This window comes from Oncorhynchus gorbuscha, linkage group LG04 (assembly GCF_021184085.1).
Source record: "Oncorhynchus gorbuscha isolate QuinsamMale2020 ecotype Even-year linkage group LG04, OgorEven_v1.0, whole genome shotgun sequence".
NCBI lineage: Eukaryota > Metazoa > Chordata > Actinopteri > Salmoniformes > Salmonidae > Oncorhynchus > Oncorhynchus gorbuscha.
This window is the reverse complement of record NC_060176.1, coordinates 67,112,675-67,138,060: the sequence shown is the minus strand read 5'-3', so window position 1 is coordinate 67,138,060 and position 25,386 is coordinate 67,112,675. Positions and strand designations below refer to the sequence as shown.

At 43.1% G+C, this 25,386-nt stretch overlaps 1 protein-coding gene across 1 annotated transcript in view; it reads right to left on the bottom strand.

Moving 5' to 3' along the window:
• Positions 1-9,882: 9,882 nt before the first annotated feature.
• The window catches only part of LOC124034557 (transient receptor potential cation channel subfamily V member 4-like), a 29,401-nt gene continuing 13,897 nt past the window's right edge, over positions 9,883-25,386 (bottom strand). The window contains 15 exon segments of the mRNA XM_046347912.1: positions 9,883-10,439; positions 10,565-10,695; positions 11,171-11,298; positions 11,567-11,877; positions 11,983-12,049; positions 12,159-12,324; positions 12,909-12,982; positions 13,189-13,281; positions 13,451-13,609; positions 13,871-14,050; positions 14,251-14,549; positions 16,661-16,679; positions 16,681-16,802; positions 20,192-20,344; positions 22,045-22,229. Coding sequence (XP_046203868.1) covers positions 10,339-10,439; positions 10,565-10,695; positions 11,171-11,298; positions 11,567-11,877; positions 11,983-12,049; positions 12,159-12,324; positions 12,909-12,982; positions 13,189-13,281; positions 13,451-13,609; positions 13,871-14,050; positions 14,251-14,549; positions 16,661-16,679; positions 16,681-16,802; positions 20,192-20,344; positions 22,045-22,229 — 2,188 coding nt within the window. The 3' untranslated portion in view covers positions 9,883-10,338.

Sequence of the window (25,386 nt, the reverse complement as noted above, 5' to 3'; positions counted from 1 at the left end):
GGTTCACCTTCCAACAGGACAACAACCCTAAGCACACAGCCAAGACAACGCAGGAGTGGCTTTGGGACAAGTCTCTGAATGTCCTTGAGTGGCCCAGCCAGAGCACGGACTTGAACCCTATCGAACATCTCTAGGGAGACCTGAAAATAGTTTCGCATCAATGCTCTCCATCGAACCTGACAGAGCTTGAGAGCATCTGCAGAGAAGAATGTGAGAAACTCCCCAAATACAGATGTGCAAAGCTTGTAGCGTCATACTCAAGAAGACTCGATGCTGTAAGCGCTGCCAAAGGTGCTTCAACAAAGTACTGAGTAAAGGGTCTGAATACTTAAGTATTTATATATTTTTTTAAATAAATTAGCAAATATTTCCAAAAACCTGCTTTTGCCATTATTATTGTATGTAGATTGATAACTGTAATCTAACAAAAAGTGGAAAAAAGTTAAGGGGTCTGAATACTTTCCGAAGGCACCGGGGCAGGCCGCCATTGTAAATAAGAATATGTTCTTAACTGACTTGCCTAGTTAAATAAAGGTTCATTTTCTTTTTTTTTAATATGCCATTTAGCAGATGCTTTCATTCAAAGCAATTTACAGTCATGTGTGGATTCATTTAGAGTACAGGTGGTCCTGGGAATTAAACCCACTATCTTGGCGTTGCAAGCGACATTCTCTACCAGCTGAGCTACCAACTCAGCTATAATTTATGCTTGAGCCGACGTGTAGCGTTTACCGTGAATGAGATATCAGCAAACTTTGAGGAAAATGCCTTTAAAAAGGCTCATTGTCTGGCTGTCCAGTGCACTGCTATTTAAATGCGCCTTGGATTGAATCCTGGCTTCAAACTACAAGCACCTCAGTTAAATGTTTAATGACACTGGCACCTCCAACTCTGAAAGTTGAGCTGTCGCTGTTTTTCTCCCTTCCATCCTCCCCACCACCACTCCATTCCACTCCACCCACCTAAACCCTGTGATAAGCTCCCAGGCTGATGAGGCAGGCACAGGCAGCCGTCTCCAGCAGAGCATGTGGAGCTGGGAGACTCACTGCACACTGATTTCATGCACGCTCACTCACACAGAAAAGAGGGGATCTGTGGAGCAGAAATGCTTCTCTTATTAGCAAAACTCATCCACCTGCACGCTACATTGAGTCCCTGGCAATTTCACAAGAAATCAAGAGGACAAACGCCCATAGCATGAGCCAATGGGCTGCTGTAGCTCTGCCGTCACTGTACCATCAACCTACCATTTTGACACTCTGAATCATCCTAAGTTTGCTCCTTCTCAGATTCTAGACGAAAGGTCATCTCACCAGCCACATTCCCCCATGATACCTGGGGCCAGTGGTGGAAAAAGTACCCAATTGTCATACTTGAGTACAAGTAAAGATACCTTAATAGAAAACGACTCAAGTAAAAGTGAATGTCACCCAGTAAAATACTACTTGAGTAAAAGTCTAAAAGTATTTGGTTTTAAATATACTTAAGTATCAAAAGTAAAAGTATAAATAATTTCAAAATCCTTGTATTAAGCAAACCAGACTGCATAATTATTCATTTTTTAATGATGTATAGCCAGAGGCATGCTCCAACACTCATAATTTACAAACAAAGCATGCGTTTAGTGAGTCCGCCAAAACAGAGACTGTAGGGATGACCAGGGATGTTCTCTTGGTAAGTGTGTGAATTAGGCAATTTTTCCTGTCCTGCTAAGCATTCAAAATGTAATGAGTTTTTTGGGTGTCAGGGAAATATATGGAGTAAAAAGTACATTATTTTCATTAGGAATGTAGTGAAGTAAAAGTCACAGTTGTCAAAAATATAAATAGTAAAGTAAAGTACGGATACCCAAAAAAATACTTAGGTAGTACTTTCAAGTATTTTTACTGAAGTACTTTACACCACTGCCTGGGGCCTAATTTATTAGGCACTAAATGGAAGAAAACCAACTGAAACAGGGAGGGCCTATCTGAACTTGTCCAATAACAAACGCTCAGTTTGTTTTCCGTTGCAAAGCCACGGTGAGCCTTAATGAATCCAGCGCACAATTGGCCCAGCGGCGTTCGGGTTACAGTTTGACCGGTGTAGGCCGTCATTGTAAATAAGAATTTGTTCTTAACTGGCTTGGCTAGTTAAATAAAGGTTAAAAGAAATACAGCCTTGGTCGTTGTTCCTAACTCTCCCAGTGGATATATTCATTTAGAAATGTCTGACATGGGCGATGTATTTCACAGGTGCATATGAAAAGCCTTTCATGGAATTACTTCAAAGGAAAGAATAATTACGTTTGGAAAAATCATTTGTCTAAGGGACAATGAGTGATCCTGAAATAAACATGTCAACATGGCTCTAAACGGATCTGCTTTCTGGACTCCACCATCTCTCAATCTACCTTTAAAGACAGATGCTCCGGTACTTTGGAGACAAGCAAGTATCTTTTAAACATCCCACTTTGAGCTGGATGTGTCAATGTGTAGTTCATATATGCATAATCTATGAGCAGAATAACTGTTTTATCTCAATTAGCCACTGAAATCCCTAGTTTGAAAGCGACTGTGGTCTGGAAGCTGTCCCGCACAATTTTCCATACATGTACCTCGCCATGAGCCAGCCCCCTAGCAATTCGAGTTCCAGCCAATGAGCTTCAGCCCTTTGCCATTTGAGTGACAGCTAGAAAGATGCACAGCGAGAGAGAGAGAGAGCAATGATGTGGTGCACATATCTGCACATTTGTGACGTAGTACGCAATTTCCGGGGACTACTTTTGGCTCATGGGCGTTATTTTCAGAACCGCTGGCTACCTAGTATACAAAAGTACCAGAGAATATCTTGGTACATCTTAAATACAGTACGGTATTTATATGTGGGATATTGTTTTTCAACAGGAAAAGTTCCAAAATAGCTGGGGTGTGTCTTTAAATGGATGAGGGCTGGGGTAAATATCAAGTTAGCCATGGTTAATTTCATTGATGAAAGAATTACAGTTTTCCTTTCTTCCTCATTCTGATCCCATGATGATGAGCATATGTGGATAGAGTTAAAGCTGAGTTGATGCCTTGAAAGCATCAACACCATTATCCCAGAAACCCTAGACCCACTCCAATTTGCATACCGTCCTAACAGATTCACAGATGATGCAATCTCTATTGCAATCCACACCGCCCTTCCCCACCTGGACAAAAGGAACACTTATGTGAGAATGCTATTCATTAACTACAGCTCAGCGTTCAACACCATAGTTCCCTCATAGCTCATCACTAAGCTAAGGATCCTGGGACTAAACACCTCCCTCTGCAACTGGATCCTGGATTTCCTGACGGGCCACCCCAGGTGGTGAGGGTAGGTAGCAACACATCTGCCATGCTGATCTTCAACACTGGAGCTCCCCAAGGGTGCGTGCTCAGTCCCCTCCTGTACTCCCTGTTCAACCACGACTGCATGGCCAGGCACGACTCCAACACCCTCATTAAGTTTGTAGACGACACAACAGTGGTAGGCCTGATCACCGACAATGACGAGACAGCCTATATGGAGGAGGTCAGAGACCTGGCCGGGTGGTGCCAGAATAACAACCTATCCCTCAACGTAACCAAGACTAAGGAGATGATTGTGGACTACAGAAAAAGGAGGACCGAGCACGCCCCCATTCTCATCGACAGGGCTGTAGTGGAGCAGGTTGAGAACTTCAAGTTCCTTGGTGTCCACATCAACAACCAACTAGAATGGTCCAAACACACCAAGACAGTCGTGAAGAGGGCATGACAAAGCCTACTCCCCCTCAGAAAACTAAAAAGATTTGGCATGGGTCCTCGGATCCTCAAAAGGTTCTACAGCTGCAACATCGAGTTGCATCACTGCCTGGTACGGCAATTGCTCGGCCTCTGACCGCAAGGCACTACAGACGGCAGTGCGTATGGCCCAGTACATCACTGGCGCTAAGCTGCCTGACATCCAGGACATCCACGCCAGGCGGTGTCAGAGGAAGGCCCTAAATATTGTTATAGACCCCAGCCACCCCAGTCATAGACTGTTCTCACTACTACTGCATGGCAAGCGGTACCGGAGTGTCAAGTCTAGGACAAAAAGGCTTCTCAACAGTTTTTACCCCCAAGCCATAAGACTCCTGAACAGGTAATCAAATGGCTACCTGGACTATTTGCATTGTGTGCCACCCCCCCAACCCCTCTTTTTACGCTGCTGCTACTCTCTGTTTATCATATATGCAGTCACTAACTATACAGTCATGTACAGTGCCTTGCGAAAGTATTCGGCCCCCTTGAACTTTGCGACCTTTTGCCACATTTCAGGCTTCAAACATAAAGATATAAAACTGTATTTTTTGTGAAGAATCAACAACAAGTGGGACACAATCATGAAGTGGAACGACATTTATTGGATATTTCAAACTTTTTTAACAAATCAAAAACTGAAACATTGGGCGAGCAAAATTATTCAGGACCCCTTAAGTTAATACTTTGTAGCGCCACCTTTTGCTGCGATTACAGCTGTAAGTCGCTTGGGGTATGTCTCTATCAGTTTTGCACATTGAGAGACTGAAATTTTTTCCCATTCCTCCTTGCAAAACAGCTCGAGCTCAGTGAGGTTGGATGGAGAGCATTTGTGAACAGCAGTTTTCAGTTCTTTCCACAGATTCTCGATTGGATTCAGGTCTGGACTTTGACTTGGCCATTTTAACACCTGGATATGTTTATTTTTGAACCATTCCATTGTAGATTTTGCTTTATGTTTTGGATCATTGTCTTGTTGGAAGACAAATCTCTGTCCCAGTCTCAGGTCTTTTGCAGACTCCATCTGGTTTTCTTCCAGAATGGTCCTGTATTTGGCTCCATCCATCTTCCCATCAATTTTAACCATCTTCCCTGTCCCTGCTGCAGAAAAGCAGGCCCAAACCATGATGCTGCCACCACCATGTTTGACATGTTTTACTGTTGTTTTATTTCTTTACTTACCTATTGTTCATTTAATACCTTTTTTTGCACTATTGGTTAGAGCCTGTAAGTAAGCATTTCACTGTAAGGTCTACTACACCTGTTGTATTCGGCACATGTGACAAATAAACTTTGCTTTGATTCGAGTGTCTTTAATAATGATACAAAAAAATGGTGCAATTTTCGACTGATATTCATTATTGAAAAAGTAATGAATGATCCAATGGGCTGGGCAGGACACTTGATCTGAGTTGGATGCTGTCAATATCATAAAGTACGCAAACCAAAACACAAGAAAAGCAGCAGTGAGTGACAAAGGCAAGCATGAGTGGAGTGCTGAGCAAGACTGAAGCCCATATAATATAATCAAAGATGGTTTAGTATGAAGATTTGTAGAAAGTATTTCTGCAATAGAAATTCCCGATCACAATTGTAGGCGATGTCATGGCGACATTGGCTAGCTAAACTCATGCACAGAAACACGTCATCGGGTCTAATGGCCATCTCATGCCAAACTGAGCATGTACAGGCCGTCAAATCAAAGGCACTCATTCGATATAAAGCTGTTTTTGACAAAAATGGAAATGTGTCAGTTTGTCACTTTCATGAGGTTGGAGTAATAACATGTTCAACTTAAGACATCGGCTCAAATCTAGGTTTTGCCTTTAGATTGAGAAAAACAACAACCAGGAAGACATTAAACTTCACTTATTGACTTTTCAAAACCCCCGTCTGGTCTGACAAGTCTGCTTCTCAAGTGTTCCCGGAAGACTTGCTATGTTGGGCCTCTGGGTTTAGAAACTCTGTGGTATCATCACCTTCAGACTCATCAGGCTCTAATTCTAATGGCCTAATTGGCTAGGTGGCAATATCTGGACAAGGTGTGCTGCCAGCTACAGCTCTGCTGTATAAGAATAGCCCTATAATGACAGTAAACAATGTGTTATAGACAGTCAACCAATTACAGACCCCAACACAGGGACTGACCCCACTTATCTACCACTTGTGGTGTTGCGTCAGAGACACAGTTACTCATACGATGACGCAAGGCTAGTACAGCATATGAGAGCAAATCACGAGCTTAACGACTTCCTGTGTAAGTGTGTGGTTCCAGAGAGGGTTGTTGACGGTGACACTAGCAAACCCTGGCCCTGTCCTAGATAATGAGGTTGCAGGGAGGGAGGAGGGCAGGCCAAGTTGTCAGCAGAGCTAGCTAGGTGCTCACACTGCTTAGATAAACATGGAGGATTAGTGCCCCAGTTAAAGTTGGGGCAAAGAGGATTAGCCTCTCCTGTGAGGTAGCAAGAGATTCCCGGTGTCCTTCAGCAAGGCTAGGGAGGGAGGGAGTGAGGGATGGAGTGAGGGATGGAGGGAGGGAGGGAGGTGGGAAAGTGATGGATGAGGCTCTGGGTCCATATTCACAAAGTGCAGCTATAGGTCAGATTTCCCTTTGAGATCATAATAAATAAGATTATATGGATAGGGGGGACCTGATCCTACATTAGCACCCCTTATTGTTAATACAGGCCCTGCAGCACTTCTGCCTACTACCTATCTGAGACATATGACTGTTTAACCAGACAACAGGAGAAGACATAGGAGCAAGGTAGATGAATAAAGGAGAAAAACTTAAAGGTGCTTTGGAAGGTAGTAGGTTTTGACTTTTGTTGGAGAATGTGTTTTTAAATTGGAGAAGTAATTAGTCAGGGTCGTATTCATTTGGGCACACCGTAGCAAAACATTTTGCAGTGGAAAAAGAGCATTTCTTATTGCACAAGTTCAGGTGGTCCCTTACTGTTTCAGTTTGTTTCCTTCCGTTTAGTGCCTAATGAATACAACCTTTGTGCTGTAGGGAAGAAAGGCCACTGAGCATATTTAGGAATTTAGACCTCTGCTTCCATCTGCTGACCAACATAAGGATTGCTGTTGATTGCAGATTCAGAACAGCAAGAAATCAGATAGCTCATGCAATTTGATATTATGTCATATGATTAATTCATTAAAAAAGGCACAAAGGACCAGGAGTTAACTTTGTTGCAAAATGTATAAAGAATTGTATAAAAAACATCGAAACACATAGGAAGACATTCATCCAAGAATGTCCCAAAATGGCCTCAAAACACAATCTTAAATTGACATGTTAAATATTCCTCACTGCAATAGTAATGCCTCCATATTCAAAACCATTCCCTGGGTGATATTGGATCAGTAGCAAATGTTTCAGTCTTAAATTAAGGTATATTTTCATAGAACACCAAACCTCTAAAAACACATGTACATACACTCCCGATGTATTTCCTTGGACAGTGACGTTTAAAACTTTTCATTTGGCTCTATACTCCAGCATTTTGGTTTTGAGATCAAATGTTTTATGAGGCGACAGTAAAGAATGTCACCTTTTATTGTAGGGTATTCTCATAAATCTGTCTTACCATTTAGAAATGCAAGCACTTTATGTGCCCCCCCCCCCCATTTGAAGGTGTCATATGTATTTGGCCAAGTTCACTTAAAGTGAATTAAATTGAGTCAGAAGTAATAGTATTTGGTCCCATATTCCTAGCATGCAATGACTACATGAATTCTGTGACTCTACAATAGAAATTAATGCTAAATAATGTATTGTGTCATTTTGGAGTCATTTTTATTGTAAATAACAATAGAATATGTTTAGAAAAGCATAAATATCATACCCCAAAAAATGATAACCTCTCCTGTTATTGGTTATGGTAAGAGGTCATCATGTTTAGGGGACGTGATCTTTCTGCATCTATAACTTTCTTACTTACTTTCTTACTTGGTAGCATCCTAATTAATTAAGTGTTCAGAGACATACACTACCGGTCAAAAGTTTAAGAACACCTACTCATGCAAGGGTTTGTCTTTATTTTTACTATTTTCTACATAGTAACCAAAAACGTGTTAAAGAAATCTAATTATATTTTAAATTTGAGATTCTTCAAAGTAGCCACCCTTTGCCTTGGTGACAGCTTTGCACACTCCCAATCACTGGATGTAGTCATTGCATGCTAGGGACCAAATACTAGACTTTTGAAGTGAATTTGTCCAATACTTATGACACCTTCAAATGGGGGGACTAGATACATACAGCGCTTCATTTCTAAACTGTAAAACAGATATGTATGAAAATACCCTCAAATGAAAAGGTGACATTCTGTACTGTTGCCTTATTCTAAAATGGATTAAATTGTTTTTTTTTCCCTTCCGAGTGTCGCAGCAGTAAAATGCACTGGATCTCAGTGCTTGAGGCATCACTACAGACATCCTGGTTTGAATCCGGGCTGTATCTCAACGGGCCGTGATTGGGAGTACCATAGGGTGGCGCACAATTGGCCCAGCGCCATCCGGGTTTGGCCGGTGTAGGCCGTCATTGTAAATAAAATTTGTTCTCAACTGACTTGCCTAGTTACATAAAGGTTTAAAATATACATATATATATTATAATAATCTACACCCAATATTTTTCGAAATTGTTGCAAAACAAAATATATATATATCACATTTACATAAGTATTCAGACCCTTTACTCAGTACTTTTTTGAAGCACCTTTGGCAGCGATTACAGCCTCGAGTCTGCTTGGGTATGACGCTACAAGCTTGGCACACCTGTATTTGGCTAGTTTCTCACATTCTTCTCTGCAGACATGACACTTGGCATTCAGACCAAAGTGTTCAATCAGACCAGAGAATCTTGTTTCTCATGGTCTGAGAGTCTTTAAGTGCCTTTTGGCAAACTCCAAGCTGGCTGTCATGTGCCTTTTACTGAGGAGTGGCTTCCGTCTGGCCACTATACCATAAAGGCCTGATTGGTGGAATGCTGCAGAGATGGAAGTTTCTCCCATCTCCACAAAGTAACTCTGGAACTCTGTCAGAGTGACCATTGGGTTCTTGGTCACCACCCTGACCAAGGCCCTTCTACCAAACTGATTGCTCAGTTTGGCCAGCTCTCTGAAGAGTCTTGGTGGTTCCAAACTTCTTCCATTTAAGAATGATGGAGGCCACGGTGTTCTTGGGGACCTTCAATGGTGCAGAAATGTTTTGTATGTATCCTTTTCCAGATACGTACCTCAACACAATTTCTTCAACCTCATGGCTTGGTTTTTGCGGTGACATGCACTGTCAACTGCGGGACCTTATATAGACAGGTGTGTGCCTTTCCAAATCATGTCCCATCAATTGAATTTACCACAGGTTGACTCCAATCAAGTAGTAGAAACATCTCAAAGATGATCAATGGAAACAGGATGCACCGGAGCTCCATTTCGAGTCTCATAGCAAAGGGTCTGAATACTAATGTAAATAAGGTATTTCTGTTTTTATTTTTAATAAATTAGCAACCTTTTCACAAAACTGTTTTCGCTTTGTCATTATGGGGTATTGTGTGTAGATTTTTTAAAACTTAACAAAACATGGAAAAAGTCAAGGGGTCTGAATACTTTCCGAAGGCACTGTATAACAATAACTCTAGTTGTGTGTCTTTTAGTACAGGGTTTCCCAAACTCGGTCCTGGGGCTCCCCCTGGGTGCATGATTTGGTTGTTGGAAAAATGACTTGTGTCATGCACAAAGTAGATGTCCTAACCGACTTGCCAAAACTATAGTTTGTAAACAAGAAATTTGTGGAGTGGTTGAAAAACAAGTTTTAATGACTCCAACCTAAGTATATGTTAACTTCCAACTTCAACTGTACATACAGTATGTATGTTGGAGTCATTAAAACTCGTTTGTGTGAAGTTTGTGGAAGGCTACCTAAAACGTTTGACCCAAGTTAAACAATTTAAAAGCAATGCTATAAAATACTAATTGAGTGGATGTAAACTTCTGACCCACTGGGAATGTGATGAAAAAAATTTAAGCTGAAATAAATCACTCTACTCTTATTCTGACATTCCACATTCTTAAAATAAAGTGGTGATCCTAACTGACCTAAGACAGGGAATTTTTACGAGGATTAAATGTCAGGAATTGTGAAACACTGAGTTTAAATGTATTTGGCTAAGGTGTATGTAAACTTCCAACTTCAACTGTACATACAGGTGCCTAGCTCAAGGCACATTAACAGATTTTTCATCTAGTCAACTCGGGGATTCGAACCAGCGACCAGGTAAAGATGCACCTTCCCCCTGGGTTAATACCATCAAGTAGAATCCTATTTAGAGCAATGAATGGTTGGCTTGAACATATGTTAGATTCATAACGTTCTAAAAATCTGTTCAATTTTCTTATAATACTTAAATACATATTTTTGGCAACAGAGTTTTGTGCAAAGTGGCAAACTTTGTGGCCCAACACTTTGTCCGTTTGAGTATGATGACCTCCGATCTGCAGGGTGTTCTTTAGGACCCGGGGCCCCCCATTGGCCCTGCACAGGTTCAATGTCTGGAGGTCAGTGGCTCCATTTCCAATACTAGATCCCGTGGTTGCTGCCTTTTATTCTGCTCCATAGCCCGCGGCACCATCGTGGACCAACGATCTACAGGAGGTTGGGGAACAAAGGTCAAAGGTTGGCTAATGTGATTTCCCTTGCCCTTATACACTGTACATTTGTCTTTGTAAACTGTGTGAGCATTTATTAGAAACCGAGTATAAGAGTCTCACCTCTCCTCAGGCCACGGACAGTTTGATGAACTGTACTGGAGGTTTGGAGGGTCTCTGTTACGTTCTTGCCCGGGTCTTCGTTGATTATGGCCAGGTTCTGATTCCAGTGGCACCAGTTGACCTCATCCACCCTGGGTGACCACAAAAAATGTTTGCATTAGAAGATGTTTCGGAGGGCGCATGACAAAAATGACCCACCAAACCGCGAAGGTCAAGTCATGTGCCCTCCAAAACATGACCCGCCAAGCCCTTAACACCCGCCAAGCTTGACCCGGAAGCCAGCCACACCAATGTGTCAGGGAAACACTGTTCAACTGACGACCGAAGTCAACCTGCAGGCGCCTGGCCTGTTACAAGGAGTCGCTAGAGCGCAATGAGCCAAGTAAAGCCCCCCTGGCCAAAACCTCCCCTAACACGGTCTACGCTTGGCCAACTGTGCGTCGCCCTTTGGGATTCCTGGTCAAGACGCACCACTCAGGAGGCCCTCAGAATAACTTTTTCAGAAAATATAGCATATCACAAAAAGAACACACTGGGCTGTCTGACTGACCAATCAGACATTTCTTTAGTGCAGAGAGGGGTGAGAGTCCAGAGAAATGACTGTACCTGAAGCACCAGCGGCAGTCAGGGGTGCCGTCCCAGTTCTTCCCCACAGTCACCATCTCCCCAGACCGAAAGGACTTCCGCAGACACACAGGGAAGGAGCGTTCGATGTCCAGGATGGTCGTAGCCCACTGTCGTTAAAACAGAATGTCAACCGACATGCATTTGTGTCTTTCATAATATAATGTGGCTCTGCCTAGACAATGCACTGTGCATAATGCCGTCAACAGAGGATAACAAGGTCGTGTTAATTAGGCACCAAAAAGAAAGTTGATTTTCTGCACTTTCTGTCCAATAAGAAATTATAGTTTTTTGTTTTCTGTTGCAAAACATTTACTACAATGTGCACTAATGAATTCTAGGGAACCTAGATGTCCATCAGCTGTCCTCCTCACTCACCTGCAGCTTCCAGATCTTCTTGCTCTCCTTGGACACCTGGCTCACCGTCTCTCCCATCAGAGCGATCAACATGTTGAGCAGTAGAACAAAGCTGAGTATGATGTAGGTGACCAGCAGGATGAGGAAGACAGCCGGGTACTGAGTCCTGCTGACCATGTCCAGATCGCCCATCCCAATGGTCAGTTTGAACAGGTCCAACAGGAATTTGCTGAAGGTGTTTGTGTCCCGGCACTGGGGGTATGTGGGGCAGCCACCTTTCTCTGGACACACTTCTTCCGGCCCTGGGCACACTGTCAGCAGGGACACTAGAGCTGGGGAGGAGATGGGAGACATGAGGAGATGAGGGAAGTTCTCTTCTGTTTCAACTGGTCATCAGACTGCTGAGAAGAAGAAGTGCTGAGTAGAGGACACTGTACCTGACGCGTATCCAATCATGAAGAGCAGATAGACCAGCAGAAACCGGAACAAATCTTTGAAGAGAATCTGAGAGCCAAAGAAGAAGGATAAATTGTGATCTGCCATCTAGTGTCCAAAGAAGTCCACATTCATTTCAAATTCAATGTGATGGATGAAAGAGTGAAGGAGTTGATACCTTCTGTATCATGATGCTGTAGGTGCCGGTGAGCTTCAGGCCTCTGGTGAAGTAGAGAGTGTTCATCCAGCCCAGGACCAACGCAAACACCATCACAGCCACATAGGCCTCGATACCCGACAGGTAGAGGGCTGCAGTCACTATCACCAGCAAAGAGTAGATGAAGCTAAAAAATATATAGAAGAGTTGGGCCGTGTTCATTTACCCCAAATGGAAGAAAACGGGCCGAAATGTACAAGATACACGTTGTACAATAATGTTAGAGCATTGTGCCAGTAACCGAAAGGTTGCTAGATCGAATCCCTGAGCTGACAAGGTAAAAATCTGTCGTTCTGCTCCTGAAAAAGGCAGTTAACCCTCTGTTCCTAGGCCGTCATTGTAAATAAGAATTTGTTCTTAATTGACTTGCCTAGTTAAATAAAGGTTCAAATAAAAAACAATAATAATCATTCTCCTACCTACACGGGACTGCCATTTGGCATTTAATGGGCACACCGTGTAGGCTCTCGCAGACGCAGCGCTAATGATGAAAACAAACATGCTTTGGAGCGGCGCTCGAAAATCCTCTGCTCTTTGATGGGATCGTAGGTTTAATTAAAGAAGATGTAAACTATAAAACGTACCAGGGAAATGGAGGCTTTAATGTGGAATTCATTAGATGACTCAATTAAAAGAGGATGAGAAATAAGCCTTGAGTACAAGCCAGAGGGAGCTACAGAGGAGGTGTGGGGGGGGGGGCTGGGGTCTTACTAGAGCAGTTGAAAAGATCCATTGACAAATACTGAGTTCACCGCAGGGCATTTCTTCAGTAAGAGGTCCTTAATCTACAAAGCGGAGAGAGAGAGGAAATGATTGATTCAATGAATGTCAGAAAAGAACAAGATACATTCACAGGGTAGATCTAAGATTTATAGCAAAAGTGTATGTTTGTGTACACATTGAGGCATCTTTGAAAGAAGTTGTTTATTGTAGAGTCAACATTCAAAGCTGTCTGACTGATTGGATGCTTCAACCGGAAGGAAAAACTCACATTGGTGAGGAAGAAAAAGACTCCAGAGCACAGGGTGACAATCTCCCCTACCATACGCAGGTAGTCTGTGTTGGTGGTATAGGGGTACGGAGGCTGGGTGGGGACAAACAGAGTTAAAGCTTTGCTGGTGGTGACACCCATACTGTTTTCACAGTATACGTATAGTAATATAATAATAATGCCACTTGGCCAACACTTTCATACATTGTTTAAATGCATACATGTTTTGTATTTGTATGATAGTTGTTGGGCACATACGTACCGTTCCCTGGGATGGGCGGTAGTAGGCCACCAGGGTGAAGATGATCATGGTCAACAGGTAGGACACAACACTGATGTAGAAGGTGACGGCAGCAAACTTCTGCCACTTGGCTCTCAGCAGCTCATTGATGGGCTCCACAGCCAGCATCTCATGGCGATTCTGTGGACAGTGCAGGAAGACATGCACGAATGGTAAGTGAGTATGGTGTGAAAGAGACATCATCTTCCATCTTTCCTAGGACTATAATGGCTCTCCCTTTCTCTCAGCAAAACATCTATTACAGGTACAGATAGAAAACACATGTAGACCCTGTCTATCATGCCCCACCTCATATGCTTAGCCACAAAACATACACTGAAGACTTGAGTTAGCTCCCAGAGCTTTAAAGCCCCGGCTTTAGCTCAGCCGGGTATCACACACCTCAATGCGGCTGTTGTAGACCAGGATCTCTAGCACCGACACCTCCTCTCCACAGGTGTCCAGGGAAGAGAGGTCGTACAGGGAGGAGTACACGGGGCCGTACGCCCAGTCCTTAAACTTCCGAGAGAGGTGACGCGCCTCCTCGTTCTTGATCTCCCTGCGAATTATGTGCTGGAAAACCTTGGAGAAAATAATAATTAAAAAGTTTACCTTTGTCTATTTTATAATGGATGTGATTGTATTTTTGTCATTAATACAATACCTAACCCCTTGAAGCGCTACACAAAAGCATTCCCATTGGCATTGCTAATGTTACTCAAAATATCCCTTTAAGATTATAGTTCCACATACACGTGATATGTGTTCGTTCTCAATCTCACCCCAATTTTTCCCAGTTTGGCCGCCATCATGAGGGGCGACATGCCGTCGTTGTTGAGCACGTCCTCAAGACTGCCTTCTGGGTAGAGCTTGGCACACTTGGTCAGCAGCAGGTCATACATCTTAGTGAGGAAGCGGGTGTTGTCCCGAGTGTTGTCGGCGATGTGCACCAGGGCGTGCAGCACAGTATTGCCGCGTGAGTCCTGCCGTCTAAGGTCGGCTTTCTTGTGGGCGTTCTCGGTCAGGTAGTGTACCATGTTTGGCTGGTTGGTGCACGCTGCCAGCGACAGAGGCAGCTCGCCTAGCCAAAGAGATACCGTCAGAGACATACAGCAACAAGCACATACATCAAAAGGATCCCCTTTTACAATGGAACCAATAGAAAAGTCCCAAACCCCGCTGACCTGGTACTCAGGCAGTCTCTATCCACTCCAGGAATTGAAGTTTATGTGTTCATGAAAAGTTCATGTGAAACAGCAAACCACTTTAAGCATGTCTTTGCAATGCTCCCTATACTTGGATCAAAGATTGGACTTAAATTCTTGCAATGAAAAGAGCCCAATTAGTACCACTTGTCTGAGGGAGTGGCCCATGTATTGAAACCAATGTGCCAAAAGCAGCTGCTGAAAACAAGCTGTTGCCATGGGTGACAGATTACCCTGTCACCTCGCATGGGAAACGCTCCTCTTCATGAATTTGCATGGGTGCTCGTTGAGTGTTAGTATAGCGCTAAATCACATTAGCTGTCGCCTCTCTGCCAGGTTTCCTGTTCACCTCAGCACAAAGCTCTGTAGCGAATGACTAGCACTGTGCCAGAGACACACCGGGATTTGGGAATGATTTGGGAATGACAGTCGCACTTAGTGCAACTAGATATCATCCCTCGGGTGATGAGCATGGAATTGAATGCATTAATACATTAACATTGACAGTAGAGAGTATTTTGGGTATATATTTGCCTACTAAAATCTTCTCTCTTTCTACCTGTATCTCTTTATCTGCCTCTCCCTCCATCTCCTTTATAGCCCTTTCACATCCCTGAGCCAAGCTGAGCTGTAGGGTACTGCACAGGCCTGGTTACATATCCACCATAGTTGCTGACACAGTGCTGGAAAGAACAATGTCAAGCAAGGTAACATATCCAAGCCAGCACAGTGCAGTTCGGTTTGAATGGATAGTGTGAAAATGGGGTTATTGAACTTGAGGCTGGAAGGTCTAGTTGAGGTGAATGGCATGTAGGCTAGTCTACTCTGGCTATAGTCCAATGTTGGGTTCAGGGTTGAGAGTTTCAGGGATACTGTCCAATCAGCAGAGGGCAGTATGGAGTGAGTTTCATTTGGAGGCTTTCTGTCAATGTACTCTCGGCCAGCAACCTCGGTGACGTCAGCAAGGCAAGGGTAACCCACACGTCTGAAGTCGAGTCAGTATGTTTGCTTTTCTTCAACAGCAAGACACAGACCTTTCACCAAACTGCTCAGAAATACTTGTTGAACTTGTGACATGTTTTCTTTTCATTTTTTGGAGATGACTACTAAGAATTATCGTTTTGATGACTTCAGACTAGTTTTGGGTGGTTACAGTAGTGTACCATTGGCCCATCGAACTATCCTGAATGTGTTTGCCCAGCCCAAAACAGCAACGTAAAAAGGGAAAAGTGGCCTCAAATGTCAGTTCATTTTACCATGGCAACTGAAAGCATTTTATAAGAGAAACTAGGCAATACCTTAGCTGTGATCCAGTACATATTTATTCTAAGTTATCCTACTGTGCAGCGATCCAGTCTTTATAGCCCAAACCTTTGGGCATGTACAATAAAGACTCACTGAGGTAGCTAGAAAACCACTTTTTTACTGTGTGGGGAACCAAGGGCGCCCTGTCATGTAAAACAACACACGTCATTGAAAACCATGAGGAATAGAATATGACTTTACTAGTATCGAAATACTGCCAACGTTCAATAATAGACTAGGATGGCATGACTTACTATACATAGCACCAAATGGATACCTGAGAAGTCTCATGATGTGATTAAACCAAACTCCTGCACTGTACTGTCACATTAAGCATATATAAAAGAGATATTAAAATGCATATTTTTAGCTTTGCTATTCCTTAGGGTGCTTTTTAGTCATTCCGTTTTTATTGATATTCTTATGTTTGCTGTGTAGTAAATATGTTTATTTTTTTATATTTGAAGGACATTGTCTGAAACATTACATTCAATGTCTGAAATATGCTGTATAAATAAAGCATGATTTGATTAAGCTCCTGCTGACTGAGGACTTCGGTTCTTGGTATGGTAATAAATATTACCTCCTGAATCTGAATCTTACATAGGCCAATGAGGACCACAAAGAGCTTCTGTAGACAGTAGAATGGATCAGATCTGATTCTACCATTGTGGTGTCTTACCAAAGTAGAAGTAGCCCCCCCTCGTCCCTGGGTTGGAAGAAGCGTCCGCGGGCCTGGGCGTGGACATCTGCCCCTTTCTCCACCAGCAGCTCCACATACTGCTTACAGCGCCTCTCGATGGCGATGTGGAGCGCCGTCTGGCCTAGCGACATGGAAATGAGTCAGTCAACACCAGTGGCGTTTCATGAATGCCAAGGGAAGCCAGCCCCCCCCCCCCCCCCCCAAATTGACCAATTTGAAAAAAATATTATAATAATTAATCTTTTGTCTTGCTGCGTTTCATCATTTCCCTCAATCGGAAGAGGCTGAATGTTCTCACAGGAGAATGAATCAGAGCGGCCGATACATCGCCCCTATGTCTCTCTTCCTGTAGGCCATCTATCTGATGCTGTCTGGTCCAAACGAGTATGACATTTTTGCCGCCCATAGCATTGAAGACAAGTGAAGCCGGCGAGCATCTGGCATCCCTTGACAAAAAAAAGTACAGTATAAAAACAAAAGCCAATCAGTGTTAAGCTAAACTGAGCGAGCTCAACAGTGAATGATCCTGGCGCAACAAAATAAAGTGTCAAGGGAATCCAGGTTGGATTTGGAGTCACTCCTATCAAACTCCATTAGGATCACATGTCATTGAGAGAAAAACTTGAATTGTTGCATGTCATTGTGTTTTTGTCCTACGGTGGCTAGCTAGCCAGCTAGCTAAAATTGTCCCTTTCCTAAATTAGCCATAGCTGGAGACAGAGATTTGATCTTGTGGTTTTATTTAATTCTCCATACTGGCCAATGATTATAACGGCGATTCTGATCCAACCATTAATTCATACATTGTTGTGCCTCATGCCTGAGAGGATGACAGTTCAAAATGTACAGTTGAAGTCGGAAGTTTACATACACTTAGGTTAGAGTCATTAAAAACTTTTTTTCAACCACTCCACAAATGTCTTGTTAACAAACTATAGTTTGGGCAAGTCGGTTAGGACATCTACTTTATGCATGACACAAGTAATTTTCCCAACAATTGTTTACAGACAGATTATTTAACTTATAACTCACCGTATCACAATTCCAGTGGGTCAGAAGTTTACATACACTAACTTGACTGTGCCTTTAAACAGCTTGGAACATTTCAGAAAATGATGTCATGGCTTTAGAAGGTTCTGATAGGCTAATTGACATCATTTGAGTCAATTGGAGGTCTACCTGTGGATATATTTCAAGGCCTACCATCAAACTCAGTGCCTCTTTTCTTGACATCATGGGAAAATAAAAATAAATTAGCCAAGACCTCAGAAAAAAATTGCAGACCTCCACAAGTCTGGTTCATCCTTGGGAGCAATTTCCAAATGCCTGAAGGTACCACGTTCATCTGCACAAACAAGAGTACACAAGTATAAACACCATGGGACCACGCAGCCGTCATACTGCTCAGGAAGGAGACTCGTTCTGTCTCCTAGATTTGAACGTACTTTGGTGGGAAAGTGCAAATCAATCCCAGAATAACAGCAAAGGACCTTGTGAAGATTCTGGAGGAAACAGGTACAAAAGTAGGTATATCCACAGTAAAACGAGTCCTATATTGACATAACCTGAAAGGCCGCTCAGCAAGGAAGAAACCACTGCTCCAAAACTGCCATAAAAAAAGCCAGACTACGGTTTGCAACTGCACATGGGGACAAAGATCGTAGTTTTTGGAGAAATGTCCTCTGGTCTGATGAAACAAATATAACTGTTTGGCCATAATGACCATTGTTTGGAGGAAAAAGGGTGACGCTTGCAAGCCGAAGAACACCATCCAAACCGTGAAGCACGGGGGATCAGATCATGCAGCATCATGTTGTGGGGGTGCTTTGCTGCAGGAGGGTCTGGTGCACTTCACAAAATAGATGGCAACGTGAGGAAGGAAATTATGTGGATATATTGAAGCTACATCTCAAGACATTAGTCAGGAAGTTAAAGCTTGGTTGCAAATGGGTCTTCCAAATGGACAATGACCCCAAGCATACTTCCAAAGTTGTGTCAAAATGGCTTAAGGACAACAAAGTAAAGGTATTGTAGTGGCCATCACAAAGCCCTGACCTCAATGCTGTAGAAAATGTGTGGGCAGAACTGAAAAAGCATGTTGCAAGCAAGGAGGCCTACAAACCTGACTCAGTTACACCAGCTATGTCAGAAGGAATGGGCCATAATTCACCCAACTTATTGTGAGAATCTTGTGGAAGGCTACCCGAAATGTTTGAACCAATTTAAACAATTTATAAGGCAATGCTACCAAATACTAATTGAGTGTATGTAAACTTCTGACCCACTGGGAATGTGAGGAAAGAAATTAAAGCTGAAATAAATCATGCTCTCTACTGACCTAAGACAGGGAATTTTTACTAGGATTAAATGTCAGGAATTGTGAAAAACTGAGTTTAAATGTATTTGGCTAAGGTGTATATAAACGTCCGACTTCAACTGTAGATAGATGTAGAAGGCTAATGTTAATTAGCTAACGTTTCCCATGAATGGAAGTTAGGCTCGCAAGAAAGCATTTGAGCCAGGTAGCCTAGGATAACAAAAACTAAAATCATGTACTGTATGACAGAGTGATAGACCGTTTCATCAACATGAAAGAGAGGAGGATGGCATTGGCGTTTCTCTTCAAGCAAGGTGAGTCAACATGTTTTTCTACTTGAGTGAAAGTGTGCGCGCCCACACACACACACACACACAGAAATCAGAACCATGGACAGACGTATCATATTTAGCTTACGTTGATTAGACTAAATTGTATATTTATATTTTTGGGGGTATGTTTTAGTTGTCACTGTATTAGACTAAGCATAGGTGATTTGATGATGTTGAAATGGTGCTGGAATAGTGGCAGCTCCGGTCCAAAAATGTCAGAAATATTGACTTGCTTGACCATGCTGTAGTTCATGTACCTGTCTGTTACTGTACATGCAATATGCTTTGTGAACTTCAGCGATTGCTATCCAGTTTTGTAATAAAACAAAGGTGTGTGTGTGTGTGTGTGTGTGGGGGGGGGGGGGGGAGAATAGGATTTACTTCAATAGTACCGGTGATAATATCCAATTAGAAGGATAGGATTTACCTCAATCCTAGTCAAACGATCCTACGGTACTGGGTCATGTTCATTAGTGCACGCAACAGAAAACTTTTAAAAACATTTTGCAATGGAGACCAAAAGTGAGCATCTGTATTGGCCAAGTCCAGATAGTAGTCCCTCCCTGTTTCATTTCATTTTGGGGTGGCAGGGTAGCCTAGTGGTTAGTGCATTTGACTAGTAACCGGAAGGTTGGAAGTTCAAACCCCCGAGCTGACAAGGTACAAATCTGTCGTTCTGCCCCTGAACAGGCAGTTAACCCACTGTTCCTAGGCCATCATTGAAAACAATTTGTTCTTAACTGACTTGCCTAGGCAAAAAAATGTTGGTGCCTAATGATCAGGAATGTGTTTTTGTGCTAATATGAGTAGAGACTGGTGATGTGCTGTTCACGAATTTCCCATCACTAGTAGAGAGCTCACCTCTGTAGTAGACATCTCTGAAGGGTGTGTTGATGAAATCATGGAGGTTGACCGTCTGTTCTGCGATATTCATCAGCAGAGGGATGGTGTCATTCTGACCGTTGTACAGGTTCAGAAGGGCTTTAGGCAGGCACGTCTTACCTGTAGAAGGTTCTGGAAAAAAATAAAACAAAGGATGTTTTTGCAACTGCCAGGTCGCAGTTGCAAATGAGAACTTGTTCTCAACTAGCCTACCTGGTTAAATAAAGGTGAAATAAAAAAGTGGACATGTACAGTTCTGGGAATTAATGAAAATGAAAAAAAAATCAAAATGCTTTGCTGCAGCAAAGTGCATTGTTAATGTGAAAAACTATCTTGCAACCAGGGTGACACCAAGCACCAAATTCATAAGCAATCAGCTAATAAACCATTTATGAAATATGTCACAACCTGAACTGTTTCACCTGGCCTTGTGATTGGCTCCACCCCCTCCGGGTGTCGCTAATTATACCCTATGTGTGTATATTTTTCCCTGTCTCTCTGTATTAGTTTGTCATGTTTGCCAAGTCAACCTTGCTCCTATTTATTTTTTCCCGGTTTCTTTTGGTTCAAGTCCTCCTGGTTTTGACCCTTGCCTGTCCTGACACCTGAACCCCTGCCTGACCACTCTGGCTGTTCTGTTTTCAAGCCTGCCTATCCCCTTGTACTGTTTGGACTCTAATCTGTTTACTAAACCCCTGCCTGGCCTGACCTCGAGACTGCCCTTTGTCTGACCCGGTTTATGAACTCTCGCCTGTCCCCGACCTACCTTTTGCCCACCCTTTCCTTGGATTAATAAATATCAACCATCTGCTTCCTGTGTCTGCATTTGGGTCTTGCATTGTGTCCTTATATTTGGAGTTAGGACAACTTTTAGAATGTTAAATATTGTTCTAGACATTCAGTAACATAGCATTGTTTAAATATTCCACATGTAAATGTTATTGGGGAGCTAACATGGCTACTATAGAATGTTGCTGTGTAATGTAAATGCAGAAACTGCATTGCCCCAACTCTCTAAAAGCATGGCTCTGGTTCCCAGTTGAGAGAAGGGGAAGAGGTTTGGGACACAAACACAAAAATAGAGGAAGTAAAGACCGGGGATAAATCGTTAGCGATAAGAAAGGGAAGCTTGCGTGACATTTCACTGAAAATGGAAACGCCTCAATCATGAGAAACAGAACACCCAACCCAAATGTTATAGCACTAAGTTGTCTGCTTCTATTGTTGACTTTTGGGCTGAGTTTTTTAGCTAGTCTGTCAAGCCCCCTTTAGTCCTTTTCTTCCCAGAGGGGAGAGTTTGCTCTGATTTCTCTCTATTACAAAGCCCCACCCCATACATACACAGCCAACAGGAAGCTATTATTGGACACGCCACTGGCAGGACAAAACCTCGGACATCACAGTATCTTCCTTCTCTCTACTGTTTGGAGCCAAAAACAACAGGGAGGGGGATACTGATAGGACAGTTGAACCCCAAGGGGCAGAAAGAGGTCTGTTTAGACATCTGTACTGAGTATCACTATACGAAGTTATGACAAAACTCCAGGATGACACAAAAACTAAAGGTGTTAGTCACAGGGCTAAGTGGACTAAAAGTTAAGGCTTCCCTTTGAATAAGACGATTGTAACCGAGGTGAAATGTTTGAGACAAAGTTCATATGCTATTTTAGTAGCTAGAATAGGACATCTTAAGCTCTCCCCTTCAGCACACATACACACTCTCTCTTTTCCTCTGTCCTTTCTGCCTTTGGCTGTGAAAGCTGACATATCTCCTGTCTCAAATGAGCCTATTTGGCACCAGAAGGCTCCACCCACCACTGGGATCATCTCACCTTTGAACTCCTCGTCGGTGAGCCTCTTGTCGTGACCCTGCAGGTACTCCAGCAGGCCTGAAAGGGCCTCTGGGTCGGCCTGTGACACGCCATCGAAGAGCAGCGTGCGGTTGAACTCTTTAATCACCATGGGTGGATCTGAGCCTGTAGGGTCCACACCTTCATCGCAGGACATCTCAGTCTTACTGTGTAGGACAATAGACATGCATAATTTACACTCACATACAGTACTAGTCAAAAGTTTGGACACACATACTCATTCAAGGGTTTTCATTTTTACTATTTTCTACATTGTTAAATAGCAGTGAAGACATCAAAACTATGAAATAACACATGGAATCATGTTACCAAAAATGTGTTAAACAAATCCAAATATATTTTATATTTGAGATTCTTCAAAGTAGCCACCCTTTGCCTTGATGACAGCTTTGCACAGCCTTTGCATGAGGTAGTCACCTGGAATGCATCTCAATTAACAGCTGTGCCTTCTTAAAAGTTAGTTTGTGGAATTTCTTTCCTTAATGCATTTGAGCCAATTTGTTGTGTTGTGACAAGATACGGGTGGTATACTGTAGATACCCCTATTTGGTAAAAGACTAGGTCCATATTATGGCAAGAACAGCACAAATACTTCCACTGCAAATCTACCATTCCAGTGTTTTACTTGCTATATTGTATTTACTTTGCCACCATGGCAGTTTTTTTGCCTTTACCTCCCTTATCTCACCTCATTTGCTCACATCGTATATAGACTTGTTTATACTGTATTATTGACTGTATGTTTGTTTTACTCCATGTGTAACTCTGTGTCGTTGTATGTGTTGAACTGCTTTGCTTTATCTTGGCCAGGTCGCAATTGTAAATGAGAACTTGTTTTCAACTTGCCTACCTGGTTAAATAAAGGTGGGAAAAAAATAAAAAATACGCAAAGAGAAATGACAGTTCATCATTACTTTAAGACGTGAATGTCAGTCAAGCTCTCATGAGGCCTGACACAGGAAAGGAAGACCCATAGTTATCTCTGCTGCAGAGGATAAGTTCGATAGAGTTACCAGCCTCTGAAATTGCAGCCCAAATAAATGCTTCACAGAATTCAAGTAACAGACACATCTCAACATCAACTGTTTAGAGACTGCGTGAATCAGACCTTCATGGTCAAATTGCTGCAACAACAAAAAACACTACTAAGGACACCAATAAGAAGAGGAGACTTGCTTGGGCCAAGAAACACGAGCAATGGACATTAAACTGGTGGAAATCTGTCCTTTGGTCTGATGAGTCCAAATTGGAGATTTTTGGTTCCAACTGCTTTCTCTTTGTGAGACACAGAGGAGGTGAATGGATGATCTCCGCATGTGTGGTTCCCACCGTGAAGCATGGAGGATGAGGTGTGATGGTGTGGGGGTGCTTTGCTGGTGACACTGTCTGTGATTAATTTACAATTCAAGGCACACTTAACCAGCATGGCTACCACAGCATTCTGCAGCAATATGCCATCCCATATGGTTTGGGCTTAGTGGGACTATCATTCATTTTTCAACAGACAATGACAAAACATACCTCCAGGCTGTATATGAGCTATTTGACCAAGAAGGAGAGTGATGGAGTGCTGCATCAGATGACCAGCCCTCCACAATCCCCTGACCTCAACCCAATTGAGATAGTTTGGGATGAGTTGGACCACAGAGTGAAGGAAAGGCAGCCAACAAGTGCTCAGCACTTCCTCATGAAGCTGGTTCATATAATGCAAGTGTGCGGTTAAAATAGGCAAAAAACACACACATTTCTTCCCACAGGGCCGTGGGCTGAGACAAGGATGCAGCTTAAGCACCACCCTCTTCAACATATATATCAATGAATTGGCGCGGGCACTAGAAAAGTCTGCAGCACCCGGCCTCATCCTACTAGAATCTGAAGTCACCCGTTGCAATTCAGCGGGTGTTGATGAAAATGATCCCGCTAACGGGATGGGTGCGTCAAGAAGATAACAAAGCCATCACCTACAGAGAGATGAACCTGGAGAAGAGTCCCCTAAGCAAGCTGGTCCTGGGGCTCTGTTCACAAACACAAACACACCCCACAGAGCCCCAGGACAGCAGCACAATTAGACCCAATCAAATCATGAGAAAACAAAAAGATAATTACTTGACACATTGGAAAGAATTAACAAAAAAACTGAGCAAACTAGAATGCTATTTGGCCCTAAACAGAGAGTACACAGTGGCAGAATACCTGACCACTGTGACTGACCCAAACTTAAGGAAAGCTTTGACTATGTACAGACTCAGTGAGCATAGCCTTGCCATTGAGAAAGGCCACCGTAGGCAGACTGCCCACAAAATGAGGTGGAAACTGAGCTGCACTTCCTGACCTCCTGCCAAATGTATGACCATATTAGAGAAACATATTTCCCTCAGATTACAAAGATCCACAAAGAATTTGAAAACTCCCATATCTACTGGGTGAAATTCCACAGTGTGCCATCACAGCAGCAAGATTTGTGACCTGTTGCCACAAGAAAAGGGCAACCAGTGAAGAACAAACACCATTGTAAATACAACCCATATTTATGCTTATTTATTTTCCCTTGTGTACCCTTAACCATTTGTACATCGTTGCAACACTGTATATTTACATTTACATTTAAGTCATTTAGCAGACGCTCTTATCCAGAGCGACTTACAAATTGGTGCATTCACCTTATGACATCCAGTGGAACAGCCACTTTACAATAGTGCATCTAAATATTTTAAGGGGGGAGGGGTGAGAAGGATTACTTTATCCTATCCTAAGTATTCCTTAAAGAGGTGGGGTTTCAGGTGTCTCCGGAAGGTGGTGATTGACTCCGCTGTCCTGGCGTCGTGAGGGAGTTTGTTCCACCATTGGGGAGCCAGAGCAGCGAACAGTTTTGACTGGGCTGAGCGGGAACTGTACTTCCTCAGTGGTAGGGAGACGAGCAGGCCAGAGGTGGATGAACGCAGTGCCCTTATTTGGGGTAGGGCCTGATCAGAGCCTGGAGGTACTGAGGTGCCGTTCCCCTCACAGCTCCGTAGGCAAGCACCATGGTCTTGTAGCGGATGCGAGCTTCAACTGGAAGCCAGTGGAGAGAGCGGAGGAGCGGGGTGACGTGAGAGAACTTGGGAAGGTTGAACACCAGACGGGCTGCGGCGTTCTGGATGAGTTGTAGGGGTTTAATGGCACAGGCAGGGAGCCCAGCCAACAGCGAGTTGCAGTAATCCAGACGGGAGATGACAAGTGCCTGGATTAGGACCTGCGCCGCTTCCTGTGTGAGGCAGGGTCGTAATCTGCGGATGTTGTAGAGCATGAACCTACAGGAACGGG